At 33.6% G+C, this 20,268-nt stretch overlaps 1 protein-coding gene across 4 annotated transcripts in view; it reads left to right on the top strand.

The window, feature by feature from the left end:
• The first annotated feature begins 217 nt into the window (after positions 1 to 217).
• Positions 218 to 20,268, top strand: part of LOC132702803 (uncharacterized) — a 41,948-nt gene continuing 21,897 nt past the window's right edge. The window contains exons 1-6 of one of the 4 annotated variants that reach the window (XM_060671596.1): positions 218 to 371; positions 5,297 to 5,467; positions 5,523 to 5,636; positions 12,729 to 12,914; positions 18,317 to 18,559; positions 19,819 to 20,265. In XM_060671596.1, coding sequence (XP_060527579.1) covers positions 252 to 371; positions 5,297 to 5,467; positions 5,523 to 5,636; positions 12,729 to 12,914; positions 18,317 to 18,559; positions 19,819 to 19,842 — 858 coding nt within the window. In that variant the 5' untranslated portion in view covers positions 218 to 251 and the 3' untranslated portion in view covers positions 19,843 to 20,265. Of the gene's footprint in view, positions 372 to 5,296; positions 5,468 to 5,522; positions 5,637 to 12,728; positions 12,915 to 18,316; positions 18,560 to 19,818; positions 20,266 to 20,268 lie in introns of those variants that run through there. The other 3 variants (XM_060671595.1, XM_060671593.1, XM_060671594.1) reach the window with 3 other exon arrangements.

Raw genomic sequence — 20,268 nt, forward strand, 5'->3', positions numbered from 1 at the left:
GAGAGTTTCCTTGTTCAATTATTGTTTTGTTTTTGTACACGAAGCAAAATACAGTTGTAAGAGACAGACTCAGTTTTTTACGTCCGCTACTCAACAACTTTAAAGAACAACAAACAACTTGTCTTTGACGTGCGTGTCTGTAACGTTGCGAATTACGCTTTGCGTTGCGCGAAGTGGTTTTCGATCACACTCTTCCCTAGCAACGGCGAACGCTAACATCACTGTCGCAACCAAACCATCTAAATGTAAAAATGACACGCGTAAACGACCCTAAAATTCGATTGAAGCAAGAGCATGCGGTCGAAGTCAATGAGCCGGAAAGGCATTCCATGTACCAAATATTACTGGAAAATCTGAAAATTGCCAACAGGGTAAGTGAGTTACCGGCTGGCCGGTTCTAATAAGTAGGCTACCCCTATTTACAAAACTTCTGGATTCCTGCGTCGGTTGTCGATGAATCGAACATGATGTCGTTTCGTCAATCATCCTGTAGTTTATGGGGGAGGCGGATCTAAAGAATGACTGGTTCCCATATTGAAGAAAGGTAAACACCTGAGTCGATCGACCTGATTGATCAAAGATGTTGAGAGATTTTTGGACAAGTGGTAAATTTGGTTTTGAGGTTATATTTCTTAAGAACTTTTGATATATGGTCGGTGATGTTTTGACAGTGACAAATGATTTCGGGCTCATTGTCTTTGAAAAGTTGTGGTCAAGTAGAGAAGAACAGGTATAAGGTGTTTTAATTCTGTAAATAAAAGAGTTGATAACCGACGATTTTTGGGTTGGATGGGTGATTTAACAATTCATTATGGTTAGTTTGCGTACGTTTCCTGTAAACAGAATGTCCCAATGTTAGGTGTGATTTTCTATAGATGAGAATATCTGAGAATGGGAGATTATTATTAGTGTCTAATTCAGTAGTAAAACGTATGTTATGGTGTATAAAGTTTAAATGGCTAAGAAAATCTCGTAGGGATTATCATCAGTGTCCATAAATATATCTGCTGTGACTTTTGATAATTTAGGATCGGAAGTTTCTTCAAAAATTTGACCGTTATAAGAAAAATATGGTCCCGGCAAGCATTTTTCAATTAAGTTTAGTTCTAGATTCTCGAATTTCAATATATCTCAAATAATGTTGAAAGAGTTCAAGAGTAGCGACTTTAGTAAGTATAGTCTGTTTCAATCTTCATCGTGTTGGTTGTTCCCCTAATTATAGAAGTTACCTGCATACAGCAGTAAAACTCGGTTCCGGTAGGTAATTAATAACAGAACATTAGGGACGGACTCTCAAAGGGTTTTCTAATAATGTTTTTTTTTTTTGTTTATTTAGGTGGGTATAATCTGATTAAATTATTCTAAGAAAAAACAATAAACTTTTAACTCATAGCTAGGAATATCTATACATAATTACATTTTTATTCTAAATGGCTAAATATAATTTTGTTTCACATCAGAGTCGTCATTGAGATTATTTATAATAGGATTTATGTTGTTTTGCCAATTTTGATAAAGTGCTGTATTGAATTTTTCCAGCTGTCAATTGGTATGTTACTAATTACATGTTTTGTCCAATTTATGACATTGGAACTTAAAGCAGGAGTAACATTTTCTGCTCTGACCTTTGATATTACTTCGCTCTACAAATGCTCTATGAGGTTAAACATGCAATGATATTGAGGAAGACGTAAAACAGTATGCCCAGCATGTTCAGCCAAATTATCGCATACATACTGTTTTTTATTGTATATGAATTTATGACTTCCAAGAGTTGCGAGTTTTTGTAACATAATTCAAAATAAATATTAAAAGTTAACGATACCTATTATTATTGGATAAAGTCATTAACAAAAAAAAATCTTAATTGAGTGAGGGGTGGGCCAGTTACATTTCTTAGTTTCTGATATATTTCTTGAGTTTTGATCATTTGTGACAGTGTTGAATAATTGTTTTTACTGTGCGTTTAAAAAAAGTAATTTTTTACTAGAATATAACAATGTAGCGTCGAAATCATTTGTCGCTTGATGCAAAACAGGTTGTGAAAAATGTGTATGAAACTTTAATCAGGATAAGAAGCTTTAAAAGAAACCTGTCTATTTACAAAAACGCCAATATCATCGATAAGGGAGTGGATAGTGGAGAATTGAAAAAAAGAATAAGCGTAGTGATTTTCAAACTCAACGTATAGTATACTAAGAAGGAAAATATATTGTCTTTATCAAAGCGAAGTTGTTCCTACATTGGATAACTTGAAAAAGAAGCTAGAAGATGAAACCAATATAATTTTTTAAGTACAGCAAAATATTTAATCACCTTCAAGAAATTAAAGATATTGATTGGACAACAGATCCATAATTTAACTTCGTGAAACATGGTTCTATACACATGACACTGTATCCAAAGGATTGGTTGATTCCACTCAAAGATTTCAGATAAAAGCACCTTCAAATAAAGGCCACTCATCACTATAATATACGCTGCAAAGAATATTCTTGGATGATCACGAGAATGCAAGTGCCGAACTTTTTTAAAATTGATTTTCAAATAATCTTTTAAAAAATATTCCCAATAACAGTGTTATTGTCAAAGATAACGCAAGCTATCATAGTCGCCTGCTACGCACCAGCCTCATCAAGTTGAACAACTGAAATCCAGGAATATTTGTTGGAAAATGATATTTATTTTGAATTCAATTACAAAAAAACGCAACTTGGGGATGTCCAAAATTCATATGCAATTAAAAATAGTAAGTACGCGATAATTTGACTGAATTGTTTTACCTTTTCCTCCATATCATTGAATGTTTAACTCGATAGAACATTTGTGGAACCAAGTAAATCAAAGGTCAGAATAGAAAATGTTACTCGTACTTTAAGCCCCAGTGTTATAAATTTGATAAAAAATGTAATTAATAGCATACGACTTGAAAGCTGGAAAAATTCAGTACAGCAGATTATAAAAATCGATGACTCTTACATTTCTCTAAAAAACAACATATATTCTCTTATAATTAATCTCAATGACGACTGTGATTGTGAAACAGAGTTAGATTTAGACATTTAGAATAAAAATGTAATTATTCCTAGCTATAAATCTATTGTATATATTTAATGTAATTGATTTTTTAATGTAATTATAATATATAATATAATGATATTATATATATAATAATAAATAATATAAAAGATTATATCTTTATATTAGTACTGGTTTGCAACAAACCGCCTCGGTCCGTCTCCTGTCGGTTTTTCGACGCTCCCCTTTGTAGGTTCTTGCCGCAGTTGGGACGGAGATAAAAGAGGTTCGTTGTTTTCCGTACGCTTCCGTAATGGAGTGGCCACAAAATAACTTGAATTAGCTCATCGATGCATATCAAAAGAAACAGACTTCAAATCTAATACTAGCTCAGTGCTATGTATTTTCTTGAAAAGATCAGTATGCCATCAAAGTCGTTTTTTTTTCTTTTTTTCGAAACTTGCATTAAGAGTGCTGCACTATTCATTTTAAAATTGCGTAGTTCTCTTCGCGTCACAGAAACATGTTTATATATTCAATACGGGTTTGAGGGTTTTCTATGGATTCTATGGACGCAGGAGATATCCAGAAGTTTTGGCTGTTGCAGCGGCCTATTTAATTTTCTTTGAAAATATTACACTGTTTCGAGGTTTCTCAAAAATTATTTTGTAGAGAGTTTATAGAGTTGAACAAATTCAAGGATTGGATTTCGATTTTTGATTTTAAATATCGCCAGAGGAACAAATCCAGTGGAGTATAATACCTGAGATATCTTGCAGGCCATTCTATTAATCCCCGTCTAAAAATCCGCAGTCCGGGAAATACCGTATTTAAATATTCACGCACTTATCGAGCAAAATAGGGCAGAACCCCATCCTGTTGAAATCAATCTATCTATCAAACCAGGCTGATTTGGATTTGAGAATGAAAATGCGAGAGTAGGAATTAAGGCGTTTTGAAGAAATTGCAAATATCTGGTATTAATAAGATTTCAATGGAAGAAATAAATTCCAATATTTTTTTTATTCAAAATTTCCGCCCAAACATTTATTTTTTGTGGATGTTATAGATGATTTGGGAAGTGTACTCCAATCCTTATAATTTTGTTTATTTACCTTACCATTTAAACAAAACGTGACTTTATCACTAAACAGTAGCTGACGATAAAAAAAGGATTTGAGTTGCGCTGCTCCTGTAGTAATGTAAGCTTGCCTGAATGATACTTTTACTTTTTACAAAACTTCTGGATTTCTCCTGCGTAGGCTATATCGAACTTGCTGATTTTTCGCCAATCATCCTCCTGGCTCAGAGCTTAGTTGAAATTGGCTCTCATTCAACTCTGTACTTGCTTATATATTGTTTGAGGGGACGGAGCTAAAATCTTGCATATAATCAATTCTTCTACCAAAGAAAAATCCGAGAACCTATAGAAGTCTTTAAATAACCAAACAATCTTAACCGTGACGCACGTCTTTACCTTTCACCAATATGAGAATCGGTCATCTAAGACAATGTTCGTGCTCTTCCTTTAGCTCCACCCCCTTCAAACAATATATATGCAGGTACAGAGCCAGTTTCAGTTAAGCTCTGAAGAAGTTAACGGGATGATTGGAGAAGCGTCAGCAAGTTCGATTCATCAATAATCAACGCAAGGGGGAATCCAGAAGATTTGTAAATAATTAAGAAAAACGGTCAAGTAAACAAGTCCATTCCTTAAATGATTCTGCAAATTTCTGCCATCCTATCTCCATTACTACTATTTGTAATATAATCCACAATAAATCCGAAAACCAGTCTTAATCTTAAGTCATTTCATAAAAAAAAAATCATACGAATCGGTACCTAAATGCATTAGCGCATCACTGTCCACACCAAAAATTATTCGTGAGAAACAATTTATGTCGTCGAATCGTCTAATTATTCAGGTTCGAGACTATGGCCAGCACGTACGTTTTAGTAACGAATCAACATTTTATTTTCATGGAAAAATAAACAGACAAAATGTAAGATGTTGGGCTCGATGAAAATCTACATGTTTTCGTAATAATGTAATAAAACATTTGCAAGCATTATTCATTTGACTGTCTTGCAAAATTGTCAAATCAAGTGTTTTCAAAATTGGTATGCGAATAGAACGTGAAAAGACGTTTAAAATTAGGTATCACGTGAGCTTATTTGCAATTAAAAATGGCGCAAACTTCCCCTAACATTCGACTATCCTACGGATCAATATTGCGCAGTAGTTGTAGTCTATCCGTTACGTCAAAAATATTTCTAGGCTACTTACTTGCACCGGATTATTTATGTTGGCGAGCACTATTTCCAATCCTGCGATGATGCCAAAGACGTATTTGAAAATATCATTAAGAAATGTAACGAAACTTACTGCATAGAAAAGCTGAGCGGTTTCTTCCTTTATTACTCGAAATATTTCGTTCACATGGTTGAAGTATGGGACCTTTCTTCCCAATAAAGCGAACAATAAAAAATATTTTGCCTTGTAGGGCGACGAAGATAACTTGAATAAACATCTAGGTTTTCTGCTAGACCATCACGCGAGGCATTTTGTGTTTTTGGGACCTGTCAAGTTGTTGATCCACGTGTCTCACATAAATCAGGTAATATTAGTGCTTAGAATAGAGCTTTAATCGAATAGTGGTGTGCGTTTTTCCCAAATACGTTTTCTCCAGATAATTTTAAGGTTCATAGTTTGCAATAAATGTATTAGAAGTTTCCAGGTTTGAGACATTTTAGACTACAACTTCTTTTTCTTCTGCCGCATTTGTCCATTATTTTTTATTTTATATTGTATGTGTTAGTCCTTCCATTATTTTCAATCCCGTATACTGTATGAATTCTCTCTTTCTCTCAATCTTCCCCTCAATTATCAACTGTAGCAATTAGTATCTCTGGTTACGATAGAACAACTACAACCCTTAAGTCTGATTCATGCATATCGATAACAACTGGCAGATGCATAGATGCATCGATCAACTTATCCCTGTTCCAAGCCTTACATTTCAGGCGGTCTGTATGCCTACAATAGGTCTTCCATTTTTCTGGCGAAATATGAAACAAAGTGTTACGAATACTCCATCAGAAGTATTATTATTTTACTTGAGCAGGTGCTTCAGTCCATAAATACAGTACAGCATCAGATGTTACGAAACTGAAGGAAACTATTTTGGCATCATATTACAGTTTACAATCTGACCAAACTATCTCTATCTCATTAAATTGGCAATGATAAGTCGGAAGCCGCAAAAGGCGAGGGCCATTTTCCAATCCTAACTTGTTCATTCTTAAAAGAATATATTTTGACATATTCAAAGAAAAATACTTAGGAACTACCTAGGCAGTTTTTTTGGAAAGTGTTGCTTAACTAATATCCATAGCCGATTTTTCATTAAACCTTGCTGAAATGGAATATTCCTCTTTTGCAGCCACTTGACGAGAGATTCCTTGATCCACCTTTGATTAGGCAAGTCCACAGTCCGCAGTATGGCTCATTTTTATTAATGAAGGTTCACTAAGATTGGGCAACAGCTGTTGACTGAACTACCTTTTAAAGTAAAAAAAATAAGTTAGTTTTTTCCAAAGCATTGAGGAAACGAGAGTTTCCCCGGGTACAAAACTGAAACTTTTATCTCTGTTCGTAGGTTATAAAAAGTGTACTTCTCCCATAAAAAAAGGAAATGTAAATTTTCAGTGCTGCAGCAAAATATTCCACAAAGCCATTTTTAGAGCCACTTTGTAAAATGATATAGCTAACTCGTTCACCATATTTTTACGCACTGTTTGTAGAGAATCGTCTTGCCAACTTTTTCAAGACGCTCTTTTTTATATCCTAGTCTTGTCGAAAAATACTGTATTGAATGAATTCTGGTTTTTCGAGTCGTTCATCAGACGTTTCCAACTTGCAATACTTCATTTTTTCCAACACACTTTCATCTTTTTTAATCCATCAATTAACGAGCCCTCTGAAATATATTATTCGTGTACTGTGACATGAAAGAAGAAAAAGGAATTATTAAAATTAATGATTTTTTTCGATCCAAAAGCGACGAAAAAGTTATATAGACTTTAGCCATAAAGAAGCAGTGCCGCAAATTATATTATTCATTTGGAAAAAAGGAAAGTTTCAATTTTTTTTCATACCTGCTGCGTACATAGCATAAATTCGTATCTGTATGCTGTGCTAGTGTACGTTATAAAGGAGTGTTCCGTGTCCTGCGAAATGAATGGTCTGAAGTTTATGTTCGTGACCTTAGAAAAATATCTAACACATCGGCAACACGCTACAATAAGACATAATAAGTACCTATTTAATTTTCAGACACTTTAATTGCTCGTTCATAAAAATGAGGTCGTTTCAAGTATGAGGATAATAAATATTTATATTGTGAACAGTGTTTAAGGGTTAAAGCGGTTTCCCCGTATTTTTTCTCTAGTGATCTAGTTTTAAAATAAGGGCTTGCTCTTTTTCACCAAATCTTTGGGACATTCTGAAATGATTTAATTATCCGCTAAATATAAAAATTTTGAGCTTGACGCGGCTTCTGACACGGATTTCAAATCGACAGACACAATTCCTGTGTCAATTTACGGCATCCATTAATGAATTAGATAAGATATCATGCTGTGATGTAACTGAGCAATTGTTCTGGCTGGACTTTATCTGGATCTCCATTCGAGTAATCGTTTTTTTCCACTTTTTTGTTATATTTAGAATATTTTTTTCTGATTATATATGTGTGACCCTGTGCATTTTTTAATTTTATTATTTGTCTTTTTCAATTTTCAAGTTTTCTATGCAGAACTTCTATACCCCTGTTCTATATGATATCTTGATTTGGTTGTGTCTAAAAAGCTCCTGCTCTCACGTCGGATGCCTCTTTTTTCTGATTTCATTGCTTAGTTTTTCTTCCTTTGTTTTATTGACCGTGTCAATCTTGGGCTTCGTTTATTGTGCACATCCATATGTTACCTAGTTTTTTGATATCGTAACAAATGAATCTATGTCAGCGTTGGGTAATGTAGTGGTGATCTATCGTTCAAAGCTATTTAGACCTGCTGGATTTATTAGCTAGTTGAATTTATTACTCTTTTGGATAATTCTTTGTCGTTCTTCGTCAGAACGGGACTGTTGATAAACTCGACAACCAACATCGCAATCGTATTGTTCCTCTTGATTGTTTAAATGAAAATCCCTATCCAGGAATAGGAGCGCAAGTGTAAACTTAGATATTTTCAAGAACTGCACGAAACACTGTGGAGAAAAATTGGTGACAGCCAAAACAAATGAAGCTTTGTTTGCATAGTTTCACGGTATGTACAAGGTGAATACACGATGGAATAAAGTTCATTATCTCATTGGTTTCAAAAGTTCAATGAAAAAGGTAAATACAAATGTTTGTAAAGAATGTTTTAAAATTTAAAATTATTTTAAGAGAATTGCTTAAAAAATATTTATAGTCTTTTTTATAATTATTTTTGAAATTTGTATAATTAGAATTTATAAAATCTGAAAATTTCACACAAAATAATCGTTATTTGCCAGAGTTATGTCATCACCTAAGTCTAGGAATGCTGACGCTGGAGAAGCTGCACCGATGCGCCGCTTTTAATATTATGTCCATTCATTGTAGTTCCGTTAGTAAGATATTTGTCGGCCATCGAGCACGGTGTGTGTTGTTGAACGGGGCTCAAAGTACCTTTAGGGACAACTATTCGATGTATGCGTCCCAAGACCTTGGCGGGAGCGTTACAATTCGTAAGAGCAGAACAAAACATTAGTTATTTTCAGAATATGTCAAAACTTTCTCTAAATCAACCAACCCAAAATTTGAAATTACCCAACCACAATTTCAATGTTTGATCATCAAAACCCCCAAGTTAGACCAAATTACTATCAATTCAATCCAAATATTCCACGTTATAATTCCACACCTAGGCCTATTTTTTAATTTTTTCATCACAGCTAATAAATATAAGACCGAACTTGAATAGTAAGACACCAAAAAATTCCTACCAATTCTGCTGTGTTCGGTAGACCCTACTTACCACACAGAATCGCCGGTTTTCCAAAATTCAGATAATAACTTAACTGAATCCTACGAAGATTCCATAATTTTTCAAATAAAGCTTCCAGATCAAAACCAAACTTAGTAATATCTTTAAACGTGATCAATTCTAGTGAAATGTCTTATATAAATATTCTAGAACATAATATCAAACTGCAAATAGACTTTGGATCAACTAAATCTTTTCTAAATCCAAATATTGAAAAAAAAAATATCCGAATTGCATTTTTTATGATCCATTCATCGTAACTACAGAATTCCAAAAATCTGCTCATCGACATTGTACTTTAGTCCCAGCCTCCCAAGTGCCAAAATATCAAAATTTAAAATTCTATCTTTTTCAATTTCACAATGTCTTTAATGGCCTAATACGTCTCGATAATCTCAAATTACTTCAAAAATACCTCAATGTCTTACAATCGTAAAATATTCTGAACAATTCTTGTGACCTAATAACCTCGGATTTTTCTCAACCGATTTCTGTCAAACATTTTTTTACGAAGGATATCGAAAATCTTAAATAATTTTGAAATAGCTAATAATAAATTACACCTATCCAATATTCGTCTAGATCACCTAAATTTAGAAGAAAAACTGCAATACTTAATCTAGGTGAGGAGTACCCTGATGTGTTTTAAGAAGTCTCACCTCTTACGTTTTCAAGCAAGGTGAAGTATTGTATTAAAACAACGGACGATATATAGCAGTTTACACTAAATCACATAGATACTATTTATCCATAAGCAGAAAGTGGAAACTCAAATTAAGAAAATGTGGGACCAAAAAATAATTAGAGTAACAGCTCTTGGTCTAGCCCCACATGGGTGGTTCCAAAAAAGAAAGACGCGCCCGGAAAACAAAAATGGAGAGTGGTAGTGGACTATAGGAAGCTAAATGAAAAACTATCAATGATAAATATCCATTGCCAAATATTACTGACCTCCTAGATAAACTTGCTAAGTTTCAGTACTGCACAACCTTAGATCTCGCTTCCGAAAATGGACACTGTGAGAATGCAGTTTGGATTAAAAAACGTCCCGGTGAATTTTCAGCGGGTTATGGACTCAATTCTCAGAGGAATACAAAACGACAATTGTTTTCTACGTTACTGCAAAAGCACGTCGATAATCTCAAAAAGGTATTTCAGCGATTAAGAGTTTTTGCAACGTGAACATATAGGCACCCCAGATTATGTTAAGGCAAATCCCAACAAAAGATTTGCAATCCAAAATTACCCCATAGCAACAACAACGAAATAAATAAGAGGATTCCTTGCATTATTAGGATATTATAGAAAATGAATCAATAATTTTACTGAAATATCTAAAGCTCTCATTAAATGTCTTAAAAAGGGACCAAATATTCCAATACCCAAGAATTTTTAGAATGGTTTGAAATTTCCAAAAATCGACATACTCCAATATGCTGATTTTTACAAGACATTTAATTTAACCACCGTAAGTAATTATGCTTCAGGCGCGATGTGGATTCAAGGACCAATAGGACAGGATCTTTCAGTAGGCTATGCGTCACGAACACGAAATAGCAGAATTGATCTCTTAGGACAGTCACCCATTTGATGCAACATTTACTATTAATATGACCTGAGTCCGTTATGTTAAGATAACAACATAGTGATGAGTATGATCTGTTCATTGAATGGCATTATCTAAGGGTGGTCATTAACATACAATGCAATAAGATTATTACTTAATGTTTCGGAATTAAAAATCACGTAAAATTGTGGTCCGTTATAGAAAATAATTTTATACCTGTGTTTAATATTTTTTGGTTTGGTATACTACTTAGTTTAAGTTTATTAGTAATCATTCTTATTTCGTGTGTAATACAGCGTGCGTTGAATCGTGTGCGAATTATGCAAAATATGTGCGAGTCTAGTGTACCTCAGGAGATGCTCCCGCCCAAATGTAGAAAACACTATTCTATTGAGACTAAGGAAGTTATAAACAATGAGTACTTGACTCTCATTGAACGTGGTGCCAACAAGCAAGCATCTTTAGAAGAAACGGCCACATGGACGAAAATTCCAACATCAACTGTATGGAAAATTGTGAATAATCCCATTTCAGGGAGGAAAAAAGAAGCGATGCTGACATTTTCTCGAGTGTAGATGAACGTGATCAAGATATAATACGGCGTAAAATTTACCAGTTATACGAGGAACAAAGCGTGCCTACATTAGATATCTTAATTAGGAGGCTTGAAAAAGATGAAACCGGTGTTAAATGTGGCAGAACTACCTTATGGAAGTGTATTCAACACATAGGTTTTAGATTTAAAAACATTGACAAACGGCAAGTTTTAATGGAATCTTTTAGAAATGGCTACTGGAATATCTATAAAAAAAATAGGATTTACAGAGAACAACAAAGACCAATTATTTACTTGGGTGAAATCTGGTTCGACACTTATGATAGCCCGGAAAAGGGTTGGGTTGGCTCAACTGATAAGTGTAAAACAAACGCGCCATCAAAAAGAGGTAAAAGAATCACTATTTTGCATGGTGGTTTTAAAGATGGTTGGATTCCAAATGCACTTTCTCTGTCTGCGAAAAATATTAAAGATTCTTCTCTGGATTACCATGATATATTTGAAAGTTGGTTTAAAAACAAACTAGTTCCAAACATTCCTGCTAATAGCGAAATTGTAATGGACAATGCAAGTTATCACAGTAGACAGTTGACTAAAACCCCTTCCTCGTGTGACACAGAAGTAACATCCAAAACAGTTTTAAGGCTTTCACCTTACCACTGTATATTTAATCCCATTGAACATGTTTGGCACCAACTGAAATCTGCCAATGACAATCTAACAATATTTTCCCCGTGTTAACTCCAATGTCCTCAAACTTATTGAAACCGAAGTTTTTAACATCCCTCCACAAAGTTGGGCAAATTCTGTTAAACATATAGAAAAAGCAGGATAATCGTATATCCATATTCCAAATAGTATAGAACAAATAATAATTAGAACAGGCGATGATAGCGATAGTGATACTGATATGTTATGTGAATAATTTGAAGTAATTTAAGTAGGTAATAAAAATAATTTGTAATTTTATTTTAGATTTAAACATAAATACATAAATAAATAAATAAATATTGTTTAGTATATTTCCTAACAAAACCCTAAATAATTAAATTCTAAGCAAAGTACGGACCTGTTCGGCCATATTTCATTCTTACAGCTTGCCCGGGTCTTTCCTTAATTCGTATCAGTTAGTCACTTTCTTATATCTATGAACATACTTTAACACCTTCAATAACAGCTTACTTAATATTTGTATGATTGACATCCCCTCAAACGTCATCCGCTCAAAGAGAATGTGTAAGAGTAAATCGACTTTGATTGGTATATATTTACAGCTGACTTCTAGTTGTACCTACATAATCATTATAAACCAATCAGAATATAGCATTTGTAAGACATATGTTGGCAGTCGACAATAAAATACTTTTCACCAATATGTCTTTGGAATGTTTGATTAATAATATATGGTCTTAGAATCTTCCCTGCAGACTTATTCATTCGATACCTTCAATTGAATAAGCTTGAATTAGAGTTAATTCACCTTGTATGTACGACGAACATAACTATGAATTCCAGAGATTTTTTGAAGATTGGATTTGCTATGCCGCAGTTCCGCCTATGCTTCTCGAAAAATTGGATCTGAAAGTGGATTTGCATCAATCTGGTCGTCATATCTACAACTGCATCAAAAAAGTATACGGGCTGCTCGGAAAATATTCGGAAAATTTGCAAACGACATCGAACGAGCCCAAAAAATTGGAAGTAAGCAAAACAAAAACAAGCAATTAATACATTTTGAATTATGGAATTAACGAAACAATACTTTGATTTTCTTTTTATTGTAACAGCTAAACGGTAAATTCCACTACATATTAAAATGTATTCCACGTTTATTTATGTATTTATTAATTTATCAACGGTAATAACCAATTTACAAGGTATAAACATATATTTTTTTAAAGGTGACAAAGTAAACAAACATTTTCGATTTCAACTGCTGGAAAAATAACAAAACAAAATTAAAAACTAACAAATTGTGAAAAAAATATTTAAAGAGCTTGCAGAGAGGACAAAAAAATAATACAGAACTGAAGAAAAAGGTTAGTAGAAAGTCAAAAACAACAGTTGCTAACAGCACTGAGACTGACAACAAATGGAGAAATGTTGAGTTCTTCTAAGAGCATGAAAGTTGATGTTTTGCAATATTGCGGAACAGTAAAGAAGCTCGTTGATGTTCATAAAGAAAGTAATCCTGTCAAAGTGAAACCACTACAAACATTTTAGCAAATGGATTGTATTTAATTCTGTAAGCATCTGCACTCTAAATGTCTATAAATTCCAAGCTTCCCAAATTTTTTCAAAAACTCTATCAATTTCATCAACATCGTACCAGATCACTGGAGCTATTCAAGAACGTACCAAATAATTAGAATACCTATTTCTAATAATATAAGTTGCGCATCAAATGAAACTCTTCAATTTCTGACTACAGAGACAGACTGCAGGGGAACAGTTTAATAGTGTACATACATTGTTGCACCTCACGCAATCTACTGATTCACGTTGAGTGGCGTGTCAAAAGTTCTGGAGAACTAAAAAGACTTATTCAAACTTGATACACGACAATAATGGCTCAAATTACAAAACGATTTGCAAATTCTCGTCTTAGCCCAGTCAAATTTTTAATTGGCGTCATTCGATAGCTTATAAAAAATTAAGATGCGAATGTGGGAACCGTTTTGCTCTAATTTGAGCTGGTTAGATTTTGTGGCCTATCAAAGTTAAAAATCAGCCACGTTTCAACTGTTGATATCTTGAAAACTGTTGAAATTAGGTATTGGAAGTACTACATGAAAAATATCAAGAATTTTAAGAAGAATCCAAAAATGTACTATAATGTGAAATATTTTAAATATGGTTTACCATCTGTTATGGCCGTGCGCCAAATTTGAACAAGGCGCAAGTATATAAACATTGAAATAATACGTAAAATAATCAAAACTCATTGATGGAACGCGGTATTTAGTTATTTTCGGAGAAAGTTTTGTTTAATTTTGCTTGATTCGGTGTTTGCTGCAAAGAATCAAAATTTTTGATGCCGGTTTAATCAAAGAACAATCAGACAATGTACTTAAAGGAGATATATTTAAAGAGTTAGAAAATATTTTAGAAGCATTACGTTCGCTTGTCTCAAAGTCGTCATCTCCTGGGCAAGCAAATATATTTCCGTTTCTTATTCTCTGTTGATTATATATATTTATATATATATATATATATATATATATATATATATATATATATATATATGTGTGTGTGTGTGTGTTGTGTGCTCTTCGTAGAATAATCCCCTACACCTCTTCCGCCTTCTTTTATCCAATTTATTCGTCGCTTTTTATCTTCAAGTACCGGAATGAACATTTTATCTGGATTTTTCACAGTTGAACTCGTACATAAAGGAATGGCCTAGTATTTATTACGGATAGTTCCAATAGTAAATACAAAAATTTTTAAACACTTAAAAACCGAGACTAACGACACAAATTTGGTAAGAAATCAATCAGAAATACTTGAAGTGGCTGTTATACTAGTAACGTGCCGCGTATAGCCTATTTCAATCTTCATCGTGTTGGCTTTCCCCAATAAAAGTTTAAGGATGTTATTACCTATTGTCACTGGGTAAAGCCATTAACAAAAAATTTGTTCTTACTTGAGTGACAAGGCAGAGATATTGACAAAGGAAGTAATGGAATCATATATATTACGAACTTGGAGATTTAATTATCTTCAAGAAATTAAAAGATATGGATTCGACAACAGATCGATAATTTACTCTGATGAAACATGGTTCTATACTTACGATGGGTTGGTTGGGTTGGGTTGATTGTACTCAAAATTGTCAGACGAAAATACCTACCAATAGAGGAAATCACCATAATATACGCTGGGTCAGAAGACAGATTTGTGTCAAACTGCTAGTTGTTGTCTGCAAAGAATATTTAGGATTCTAGCTTGGAATATCATGAAGATAAAAGCGCTGAAAATTGGTTTTAAAACAATCTTTTAAAAAATACTCCCAGTAACAGGCTGGGCATATTGTTTTACGTCTTTCTCCATATCATTGCATATTTAACCCCATAGAGCATTTGTTTAACCAAGTAAAATCAAAGATCAGACTAGAAAATATTGTAATGTAATTAATGTAATTAATAACACACCAAATGAGAGCTGGAAAAATTCAGAATAGCACATTATAAAAATTGAGAACTCTTACATTTCTCTACAAAATAACATAAATCCTATTATAATTACTTGACACTTACGATAGTGAAATAGAATTAGATTCAGACATTTAGAATAAAAATGTAATTATGTATAGATATATAGACCTAAATAAACAAACAAAATGTATTATTACCAAAACCTTTGAGACTCCGTCCCTAATTTTCTGTCCTTTAATACCTATCGGACCCGAATGTTATTGCTGTCACAGGTTACTTTCATAACTCCGGGCAGATGAGACAGACTATGTTTACCGGCGGCCGCGCATTTTGATTTATTCTGAATATGCCCGGCGGCGATTCCAACTTTAATTATTTATTAGGAAATAAGTATTGCGATTTAAGGGTTCATATTTGGTATAATGTGTTTTCATATGTAAACACACAATTTAGTAAAATAAAAAAAAAAAACAGTCAAGTTCCCTATTAAATATATTTGTGATTTTGTGGTTCTATGAGAAGGATCTTAAGTAATTACTCTCTTTTATTGCAAAATTTTGTCGTCTGAGTGCTTCGTAATTTTGTTTTAAATATTCATAATTGTGTTTGATATCTTGTCCGTTTAGGTTCGTAGTGAAGTTAAACCAGTCACTCCGCGTAAAACTGAATAGAACGGAAAACTTATTTCGTCCAAAATAACGATTAAAATTACTGAAAGCTAAAACTGTGTGACACATTACCATTCACAGACTATACTATTTATTATTTATTCCACGCTCAGATCATTCTGGTAAAGAGTATATGCTGCCGAGCATGTACTCAGAATAGGGACTCTCAATTTGTACAAGACTTTTTACAAAACTTCTGGATTCCTCCTGGGTCGGTTTTTGCTGAGTCGAACTTGATGACGTTTCGCCAATCATCCTGTTGGCTTCTTCAGAGCTTGACTGAAACTGGCTCGCATTTTACTCTGTACCTGCTTATATATTGATTGATGGGGCGGAGCTAAATGAGGGCCATCTCGGATGACTGATTTCCATATTGGTGACAGGTAGAGACCTGAGTCGCGGTTAAGATTGTTTAGTTGTTGTAGATTGTTTATAGATTTCTATAGACTCTCGGATTCTTCGTTGGTAGAAGAACTGATTACATGCAAAAATTTTAGTTTTATCGAATAAATTTTTTTGTGCGGTTTCATGAGTGTGTTCGGCAACAGCTGATCAGTTTATTTGTTTTAGTCGTAAGGCTCTTTCGTGTTCTTTGAGTCTAGTTGATATTTTTCGTCCGGTCTCTCCAATATATTCTTTGCCGCATATGCATGGAACTCCTGGCATCGCAAATGGAATTTTGTCTTTGACTGACCGAAGATGTTGAGAGATTTTTGGACAAGTGGTAAATCTGGTTTTGACGTTATACTTCTTTAGAACTTTTGATATGTGGTCAGTGATGCTTTGAATGTTAGGAAGGACCACAGTGGCAAGTGTAGGATTGCTTTCGGCCTCATTGCTATTGGAAGTTTTTGGTGAAGTGTATTTTTTGATGGAACGCTTCATATCTTTAATGTGGAAATTATTAGAGAGAAGAGCAGAGGTAAGATGTTTTAATTCTGGGTTCAGGCTGAGATAGTTTTACGGGTCTGTAAACAAGAGAGTTCATAACCGATCATTTTATTGGTATTCGTCTCTGTGCGTAGGTTTTCTGTAAACACAATCACCCAATCTAAGAATGGAAGGTTATTATTAGTTTTCAACTCAATGGTTGAACGTATGTTAGATTGTGTAGAGTTTAAATGTCTAAGAAAATCTACTAGGGTTTCTTGACCATGGGGCCAAATAACGAAAGTTTCATAGACGTAGCGTTTCCATAATTTTGGTTTTAGATGAAAGGTGTCGAGAGCTTTCTGTCTATCTACTAGGGTTTCTTAGACATTTAAACTCTATACATCCCAACCATTGAGTTGGAAACTAATAATAACCTTCCATTCTTAGAAATTGTTATCAATGGAAGTCATTGTGTTTACAGAAAACCTATGCACACAGCATCGTCACATCACCATCCGGCACAAAAATCATCGGTTATCAACTCTCTTGTTTACAGAGCTGTAAAACTACTCAGCCAGAGTCACTGAACCCAGAATTAAAACATCTTACATCTGCTCTTCCCTCTAATAATTTCCACATTAAAGATATTAAGCGTCATCAACTTGCCACTTACATTCAAAATATCACTGACCACATATCAAAAGTTCTAAAGAAATATAACGTCAAAACTAGATTTACGAATTCTCAAAAATCTCTCGACATCTTCGGTCCGTCAAAGACAAAATTCCATTTGAGATACCAGGAGTTTACAGCATTCCATGCATATGCGGCAAATAATACATTGGAGAAACCGGACCAAAAATATCAACTAGACTCAAAGAACACGAAAGAGCCTTACGACTAAAACAAATAAACTCATCAGCTGTTGCCGAACACACTCATGAAACCGGACATAAAATTTTATTCGATAAAACTAAAATTCTTGCATGTAATTAGTTCTTCTACCAACGAAAAATCCGCAAGTCTATAGAAATCTATAAACAACCTAACAATCTTAACCGCGCAAGTTCGACTCAGCCAAAAATCGACGCAGGAAGAATCCAGAAGTTTTGTAAAAAGTTTTACAGTAGCCTGTGGAAGTTTCTTTGAAAAATTGTACAAGACTTGTCAAAATTGAATAAAAAAATAAAATCAGTATCGACTAATTTTGGTAGTGTATTGAATAGCTATTGCAATTAGAAAGTTTCACAAAATTTTCGACGAATGTTTTGAGTTGAATTTTGATTCTTATTTTTAAAAAATAATAAATATTATTTTAAAAAATCTGTTCTACTCAATTTCTTTCAACTTAAGTATTCGCGTTGTATATTGCGATGTACATTATCACGTTGATCAACATTTTCAGGGAGATATAATCACAGTAAATACGATGTCGAGCGGCGGTTCCGCCATATTTTATCCGAAGTCGTTTTCGTCGTTAAGCTACGTCTCTCCATCCGAATTCACCGCCGGGAAGGAATATAAAATATACTTGCCAGAATACGAGCTGCTGGAGTTTGTAATCAAAACCGACTTCACCATGCGACTGCAGGATTACTATAATGTCTACGGCGTCGTGCCAATGCGAGACATTTATAAAGGTAACCAGGTAAAAAGAAAATTCCGGACTGTTCTCAAAAGTCGATTTCAACAAAAATGGTTGCAAAATTTTTTGCAGTAGTTTTTATGTTTTATTTTTCTAATTTTTTTCGGGGGTTAATTATATTTTTTGTCACAATTGTTTTCATTTTTCAGATTAAGTAAACGCAAATTTCTCTTACAAATAACAGCTAATTTTTACAGACCCTGTGTATCGAGTTTACAATTAATACAGTGTGTTGAATTTAAGGTGAAGACACCCCTACATTTTGGCATTGGCATTTTGAAAGTTTTGCATAGTCATGTTGAGAGTTCACATGTCTTAAAATACTTCACTGAAATTTTAAACGCGGTCTACTGCGAATCCACAAACAATGTCAATTTTCGATATTTTGCTTAGCGTAAGAAATATAAGAAAGTTATTTGAAAAAGTTGTTCAGAATATTATTCCAATCCCACATACCAAATTTCATGATAAAATTCGAATTTTTATTTGTTTCATTATTGTGGTCAATACTTACAGAAAATTATTATAAATTTATTTTTTATTATTTATTTTTTAGATTTTAGTTTATTACATTCAGTTGTATTTGGAAATCACCGAATTAAAAAACGATATGTATTTCTAGCTAGATGGTGCATCCATTCACAATTCAAAGGATAAACCATTTCGTAATATAGAAAATAGACGCAATGCCTAATAAATAATAAAATAAGTTTGGTTCTATGCTGAGTATTGTATTAATTGTATTGATATAGCCCCTGTTTCGTATTGTTACAAATTCTTTAAAACTCGGTTTGTGGATTCGGCCACATTTATAATGTAAATTTCAGTTGAGTATCTTAAAAACTGTGAAGCATAAATCTGTATGACTATGCAAAACTTCAAATCTATATTTATTTAGGTAAACTAAAAAACATTTACATTTCATATCCCTCAGTTAGATCTTATTACATAACTAAGGAGTGAAAAAAAATTCAATTTAAAAACCCCAATATATAGGGTAGGTGGGGGGTAAAGATCCGCATGTGGTAAAGATCTGCAGCTAGCGTAGCTAGGACAATAAACAGCAATTGTTTTAATATTTTTAAAATTTTTCGATCTAACAGGATTTACAATATGGTTGACAGCGGTTTTTAGACTATCCCAAATAAATTACCTAAACATGTTGCTTCTACTAGTAAAAGAGAAGGTAGCCAAAAATGTGACAGTCGCCTGTGTCATGAGTGCAACGAGGCATTATGTTCCACCATCCTTTATTTTTGCAGGTAAAGAAAGTAATCCTCTATTGATAAAGGAAGCTCCATTATATCTGCTTTGGCTGTATGGACTCTGGATGTATGAATTTACTGATTTTTTTTGAATATTTAGAGAATTTTCGGAAATATACAAATCCCACCCAAGAGAGCCCTATTTTGTTATGATTTTATAACCATATTTCTCAAACCACTCCGCAAGTAATTAGTTATGCGAAAAATAATCACATCCATTTGCTGAGCCTTCCACCATATAGCAGCCACGGAACATAACCGCTGGACAGAAACTTCTTCAGGCAACTGAAACCATAATATGATATGATTTGTTTGATAACTGGACAACTTCTAACCCTGGACAAATAGTGACATGCATTTTAAGTTTATACCTGTGGGCAAATGCGCCCTAACATTTTAACATTTCTAAAATCAAAAAGGCGGACTTTTGCCCGCACCTAACCTATG

Source organism: Cylas formicarius, unplaced genomic scaffold, assembly GCF_029955315.1.
Source record: "Cylas formicarius isolate icCylForm1 unplaced genomic scaffold, icCylForm1.1 PGA_scaffold_6__28_contigs__length_40554024, whole genome shotgun sequence".
In the NCBI taxonomy this organism is placed as follows: domain Eukaryota; kingdom Metazoa; phylum Arthropoda; class Insecta; order Coleoptera; family Brentidae; genus Cylas; species Cylas formicarius.